The 7,421-nt window shown below is 33.0% G+C and overlaps 1 protein-coding gene across 1 annotated transcript; it reads right to left on the bottom strand.

Moving 5' to 3' along the window:
* Window positions 1–1,874: 1,874 nt before the first annotated feature.
* LOC140976985 (SEC12-like protein 1) lies at window positions 1,875–5,813 on the bottom strand. The gene is made up of 10 exons (XM_073441465.1): window positions 5,559–5,813; window positions 5,183–5,280; window positions 4,775–4,907; window positions 4,579–4,670; window positions 3,766–3,865; window positions 3,606–3,678; window positions 3,384–3,504; window positions 2,809–2,928; window positions 2,398–2,468; window positions 1,875–2,290 (listed from the first exon to the last, which is right to left on the bottom strand). The coding sequence occupies exons 1-10, from the start codon at window positions 5,718–5,720 to the stop codon at window positions 2,091–2,093; spliced, it is 1,170 nt and encodes a 389-aa protein (XP_073297566.1). The 5' UTR covers window positions 5,721–5,813; the 3' UTR covers window positions 1,875–2,090.
* Window positions 5,814–7,421: the final 1,608 nt, after the last annotated feature.

The raw sequence follows: 7,421 nt of genomic DNA, 5'->3' as shown, positions 1-7,421 counted from the left end.
TTTTAATTTCTGTGTTAAAAGAACTCGAGCGAATTTACTAAATTTGGAAGTGGTTTTATGTCTGATTTTTAAAAACACGGGTTGAAATGCAATTAATTTGAATTTTTACACGCTGTGTTTGATGTAATTTACCAGTAAATTTTGCTATGGAAGAGTGGGATAACCAAGTATACACATATACCATCACATCGACAAAATTATGAATATGGTAATTATTCAAGGAATTTTGTATAGTCGATTATGACTTGTAAATTGGTAGCTATGCAATAGTAATGCTTTTAGTTGTTATGATATGATATGATGAATCTATGTAATCTAATAATCGTGATTATCAACTCCAAATAAACATTTTTGAAGAAAACTCTTGCAAGTAGGCCCCAATTTCTTGATGGACTATAGTTTTTTATATATAAAAAAAAATGATATATGACAATGTGCGTCAATTCAGTTTCACTTAGAAGGTTTTATGTCTGATTGCAGTTTTGAATTTTTACCAAAGTGTTTGATGTAATTTGTCCGTAAATGTTTTTAGTGGTTATGATATGATGAATCTATCTATGTATTCTAGTAATCGTGGGTATAAACTTCAACTAAACATTTTTGAAGAAAACACCCGCAGTGATAGTCCGGATCCCGCAAGACCTGACTTGGAGTAGTAGGGCATGGACTGATGCGACCATGAATGTGTTGAGTTGAGTTAATTAGATGGGCTGATATGATGGATGAGTCGGGGCTAAAGGATGGGTAGGGATGACGATTTTCCCTACGAGTTCGAGAGCTCGTGGAGAAAATCCGAAACTAGGACGGGGTTCTACGATTTTTTTAGGTTGAGGATTTTTTTTTTAAATCCTCGAAATAGTTCGAAACATGTATTGGGATATTATCCTCATTTCCAAACCCTCTCACCCCTCCGAAAATAATATTAATAATAAAAATAATATTAATATTAGTATTATTAATATAATAATAATATTATTAATATTAATATTATCACTAACAATAATAGATAATAATAAGCTTTTGTTCGGAAATCTCCTACCCGTCCTTGTCTTGTCTCATTTATATTTTTGAAACAGAGACGAGGGCGAGGATGATGATTTGATCCTCGCGGTCCTCGAAACCAAAAAAACAGGGATTAAGGCGGGTATGAGAGTAAGGATGGAATTCGGGGACGAGGACGACAAACCCGCCATCGAAATTCTAGATAATATGTATGGAATGAAGGATTCCAAATTGAAGATTTTAATACATTATTATTACTATTATTATGGATTATTGTTGACTTGCATGCATTTTAAACTAATCCATTACAATTTCGAGTTTATGAATCAATGACGCCCCGTTATGTCTATCAATTCATTTTCCAGCAAACCCATATTTTAATTACATTCAATTTTTATATAAATTTGATCGATTAATTCATATTAGTGAATGAGAAAACGATAATAAAAAGTTAGAAATAAATTTAAAAAAACTACCATCCTCATATGTGGGAAATAAATTGGCTACGTCCCTTCGGGGACATCCGATAAAAATGAAATAAATTGGCGAGGAATCCTCAAACCACCAAATCTAATCGTACAGAAAATGCGAAAAAATGAGCGTAAAACCGAGTATTACTTCTCTCTAGACTTTCTTCCTCCCTATGGAAGTCAGGAAAATCTAGAAAATCTCCGAATTCTTCCAGAACAACTAGAAAGAGATTCTTTAACCAGAAAGAATTCTGTCGGTTAGAACTTTCATTGATATAGATTCTCTATTCCTAATTACCGTGACACGTAAAATATTATAAACTAGGAAAACCATTGGAAAGAATATTAAAATATCCCCCAGTCTATGATACTGAAATGGGATACCAATTTCAAAATCTTGAACAACTCCCATCAAATTTCATCAAAAATATAATGTTAAATAACGCGTTAAAAACAAATACCAGATGTTATCACTAAAAATTAAATTTCCATTTATCCAACCAAAATCAATCCGAAGAATGATGAAACCTCAATTTTTTTTTATTAGGCATCTGAAAGCAAGAAAGAGGCAGCCAAAGTTATCTCTTCTTCTTCCAATCCACTGTATACTCTAAGTGATCACAGATCTACGGGTCCAAATGCTCCCCAGTTTTGGTCATCAGACTGAGGATCGCCCAGAAAAGTTTCAATATTGGATCTCGCAGATTGATCCTTAGCAAGTGGAAAGTTCCAGAATGAGTCAGAATTTTCAAAGAAAATGTAAAAGGCAGCAACAGAAGCCAAAAATAGCCCCAAGAGTAGTAAATAGATTTGCCATTCTGCAATTACAAGGACAAGAAAGAAAATGGGGACTTTTGTTAGTTTAAATTCAGAATATAACGATGGGGTGTTTGGGGGAGGGGGGAAGATAGATTGATAGAGGAACCTTTCCAATCGGCAGGAACATTCAGTTTAGTCACCATTACTCCCCATTCGGTAGAATTAGTAAGAATTACTCTGCAGAGTCAAAAAAATTGGGAGTTCGAGTGCAAAAGCTTAAAAGAAAGTAAGGTAAAAAATTTAAAGAACTTTTTTTTAGGTCCACTTGAATCACTGATACACCAAATGGTATATGAATTAGACATCTAAATAACAGAAGTGAGGAAAACATTAAAGAACTCACAAAACTCTGGTATAGTAACAGTGTGTCTGAATACTTAAGAATAAATGAGCAACCATCGTTGTATAAATTGATTCGAACCATAAAAAAAATAACAAAAATTACTAGTTGCAGTATTTAATGGGGCTCGGGAAAGAGCATTCAAATGCAGATTTTAATGACAGATTGAAGCATTACCTTTCACTGGGGCAAAAAACTAATGATTCAATGTTAGCGCCCAAGTGCAACCTCTTACTCCAATGGCTGATTTCCATTTTTTTAATGTCTACGACACATATATCCCCATCCTTGCTCCCCCTGTAATTTGAAAGGTTGTGACAATTTATTTGCTGACAGCACCATCGTCAGTACCAAGCTAAAACATTCTGCCAAAAAGACCTCACACTTGGCAAAAAAAATATATTATTTTCTGGCAATAAGAGTATCGGTGACATTGATATAAATATTGAGGTTGATATATGATAGTACTAGAACGAGCGTATCAGTTTTACATTTTATTTTCTCGAGTACTTTAACGTTTTTAAGCACTAAAATTTCCATTAAAATTTTCTGTTCTTCTGATGGACCTACGATGTTAAGACGTCCAAAATACCAATTGTTCTTACAACTTTTCCTCTTTCATTTGTTTTAGAACCAGTTCACTTTCAGTAAAGGTACTTCTAGAAAAGAACACGAGGGTAATTTTGTTTCCCAAAAAAACATATAAACAAAATAGAAAATGAATGCAGTTTAAAAACAGGCTGAACACTTACAAAGCAAGATATTTTCCATCCAAACTCGTGGACATTATTGAAGCTGGCTTTCTCAACAACCGCTTGTGCCCAATTTTCTTCCATGTACTTATGTCCCAAACAACTGTCAGGGCTTTATTTCCTGTGAAATAGAAACCATATTTCAAGTTTGAATTTCCAGCAATTATTAATTTCAAGCACATAGGTAACTGCAAGCTCGAAGAATCTGTACATTTGACATGCCTTTTTGAACACTGCAAAATAAAAAAGGTTTTGTCCCGTCTTTAGAAAATCGGCAAAGTTCAATTCTTTCATCCTGCAACAAAAGAAAGATACATAGAGATGTCAATAACTTAAATTAACAGGAAAATTATACGCAAAAGTCAGGAATAGAGGCACATACTGAGTTCCGTGTCAAGGTAGTTATAGGAGCTCCATCATTTGTATTCCATATTCTTGCCGAGCCATCAGTTGATGTCGAAGCTAAAAATTCTGAGTCTAAGCTGCAACAGAGTAAGAAGGACCAAAACCATTAAAGTCTGTTCCCAGGATAACTGATTCGATTGAAGAGCACTAGATAATGTCAAAACTTGAAAGAGAAAATACAATTTTTTTATTAAAAAAAATCAGTTCCTCTTTCATCTATACACATCATTTTACTATACAGCTCCTTTCATAAAACAGGTAAATATTGTCAAATTATCTACTCTAAATTTTCTTGCAGTAAAAACCATGAATATAAGTTTAGCATATCAATAATAATGCTCCCCAGGACGGTATTTAGTATTGACTTTTGGGTTTAGTAAACTCTAGCAACTCCAAATCATGTCTTAGTATACCTAGTATTCACAAACCAGATTGTGCCAATAAATTTGCAGGGTTCACCCATTTTCAGAATGCTGATTTTGACTCTGCTAGATTTGAAAAAACCAATGTTTTTGCCCACCATAGTCGTAGTGAGAAAATTCAATATAAGTAGTGCATCATGGGGAAAACATAAGTGTTAATCTTAAATTCATAGCGTGAGAGAAATGTAAAACTATGAAGCTTGACCAAAGAGCAGCTTCACTTGTTGTGCAACTAGATGCATTATTTCTTGTGTTATAACTTATAAGCAGAAGAGTGTATATTATTTTATTAAGATGTAGGACAAAAGTAAATAATATGGGAAACAGTTTCTTGTAATAGATTAAAAATAAATATAATGTTTGACTACCTAAAATCCATGTCCTGAAATGAGTTGTGAGCTCTTGGTTCGTCTAAAATGATGCGCATGTTTGTCCACTCAAATATCCTAAGATGTCCATCCTTCAAGTTTAAAGAAAAAAAGGCAGAATATTTATTTAATATGATCCAAAAATCATAAAATTCAGAGACCAATACAGGATGATAGTCATCATAAGAGAGCTTACAACTCCGCCAGTTGCAAATTTAGTTCCATCTACACTAAAAGCTAAGCACTTTTGCAGTCCAATTCCTTGCAGTGGAAGCAGTTCTTCGTTCAAAAGTTTAATATTGTCTTCCCGGCCATACAAACTGAACAATCTGCATTTTTTATAATTCATTACTTTTTGCATCTGCCATGAAAAGTATTATCATAACAGGAAAAGGTGTATTCTAAGAGTAAGACATGCACGCCAATGCAAACCCTTTCCTTCCTGTGTTAGTCTTGACTGGGGCCAATAATTTTCCAAATAATAAATTTCCAAAAAGGGAACTCATTCTGGAATATGAAACATTAAAAATACCCCCTTCCCCTTTAGTCAAAGATCTAGATGCATAAGAAAATGAAAACTAAAACCAAACAGTCAAACACTGACTTGCAGTCGCCAGAACTGGTAGCACAAACTATGTTGTCTCCACTGGGATGCACAGCAATTGTCACTGGATTAACCCCTTCTTCAAATTCATACTTCACCTGCATGCATGATAGACACAGGAATCACATATTCATAAAACAATCGAGTAACATTTATAAAAAATAACACTCCTTCCATCAAAATAGACAATAAAGCCACATAATAAACATTCCATGAAGCAATCGTGTGCATCACAGAAAGCATGATCACTATAAAACTATCTAAATCAAAAAGTTAAACTACACAGTCAATTTAGGGTAACAGAGTTCTCACATGCAGCATATAAATTAAATACAAAAATAAATCAAATACCAATAAATAATAAAAAGAACCAGACCTTTGGGGATGGAGAGAGAGAGGTGGTCTTCGGATCGAAGGAGAAGATCTCTATAGAAAACGGCTTCGATTTTCCTACCACCGCCAAGTGCGCGTTTTCTGGCCGTCGAATCCAAGTCGCACACGTCACGTCACCTCCTCCCGGCACGTCTCCGGCGTCCATTCGAATCGAAATCAGGTTTCCAAAAGAGGAAAGATTGTCGTCAGTTGATGGCCGTTGAAATGTGAAGCAGATTTGGAAAAATAATTTGTAAAGGGGTTTTTATAAAGAAGCAGGTGCAATATTGGATGCACCGTTGGGTTATGATCCCCTACATTTATTTTACTGTACAACCGCTCTTCGTACTTGTACGTTTGGGGCCTTTTTGCTATGTCAAAAATTTATGTGACACGATCTTACGGATCGTATTTTGTGATATAAATCTCTTATTTTGGTCATCTATAAAAAAATATTACTTTTTATGCTAAGAATATTATTTTTTATTGTGAATATCGGTAGGGTTGATCCGTCTAACAGATAAAAATTCGTGAGATCGTCTTACAAGAAACCTACTCTTTTGCTAAAATAATTAATATTGACAAAAAATTTCCATTGATTTGACTATTGTAATAATAAACAAAATGTCTCCTAAAACTAAATCCAAAACTTTTTTTGCTTGTAAAAAATATGTATCAACTTCTATTTTCTTAAATTTTTTTTTCTAAGACTCAAATCGCGTAGACAATTCTTTTATTACCCATTGTCCCACGATTCTTATAAAACGAGGTTAATCGTTTCTTGTGTCTTATTTTATATTGTAATTTGTTTTCGTGAAATGTCACGTACAAAACTTATTAAAAAATAACATCAAATTTTCTGCCAAAATCTACCAAATTGTGAAGAAAAAATTCATGCTAATTTTTTTAGAGGTCGCAAATATTCTCCGAATAAAATTCAACGAATATAAATAAAACAGCTTAAGTGCATTTTTTTTTATTTTTCGTAAAAAAATATTAGAGTAGGCCTCTTGTAAGACGCTACCGATATTCACAATAAAAAGTAATACTCTTAGCATAAAAAGTAATAATTTTTCATGGATGACCCAAATAAGAGATATATCTCATAAAATACAACTCGTGATACATAAATTTTTATCAAAATATTAATGTGGTGCAAATGTAGGCAATCTTTTCCCAGATGTGTTGTAATAAGTCAAATCGCTTTGATTATATCTACAACAACTGGAGAAGTATATGCCGCGGAATTCTCGAACAACATGATTTTAATTAATATTTTTTGGCCGTGCAGTGCAAATATATGTTGACTTCTATTAAAATTTAAAGTTAAAAGTATGATCAAATTATAAAAATAAAAAAAAAATGATTTGTAAGGTTGTTTCACGAACTCACATTTGACATTAAAAGTGATATTTTTTCGTAAGTTGTGTCGGGTTAGAGATCCGTCAAATAAAATTGACACGATTCATTGACATTCTTATACAAAAGTTTTTATAAAAATAAAAAAAAAAATTTTTAATATCTTGTGCATAATAAAATACGGTGGTATTTTTTTTTTAACCTCGGTCAATTTTTTTTTTAAGAAAACGGCATCCTCAAGTATATTTCAAATACACTTGAGGAGGTCATTTTCTTAAAAAAAAATTTAATCGATATTATTTAACCAATGGCAAAAACTTGTGTGAGACGGTCTCACGGATCGTATTTTGTGAGACAAATCTCTTATTTGTATCATCCATAAAAAAGTATGACTTTTTATGTTAAGAGTATTACTTTTTATTGTGAATATCAGCAGGATTGATCCGTCTCACAAGACCTACTCTTAACCAATTTCCCCTAAGTACGAGCAGTTATGTTTCATCAATTC

The sequence above is a fragment of the Primulina huaijiensis genome, chromosome 5 (genome assembly GCF_012295235.1).
Source record: "Primulina huaijiensis isolate GDHJ02 chromosome 5, ASM1229523v2, whole genome shotgun sequence".
NCBI lineage: Eukaryota > Viridiplantae > Streptophyta > Magnoliopsida > Lamiales > Gesneriaceae > Primulina > Primulina huaijiensis.
Note: the sequence above shows the minus strand (reverse complement) of the source record. Positions and strands in the feature narration are given on the sequence as shown.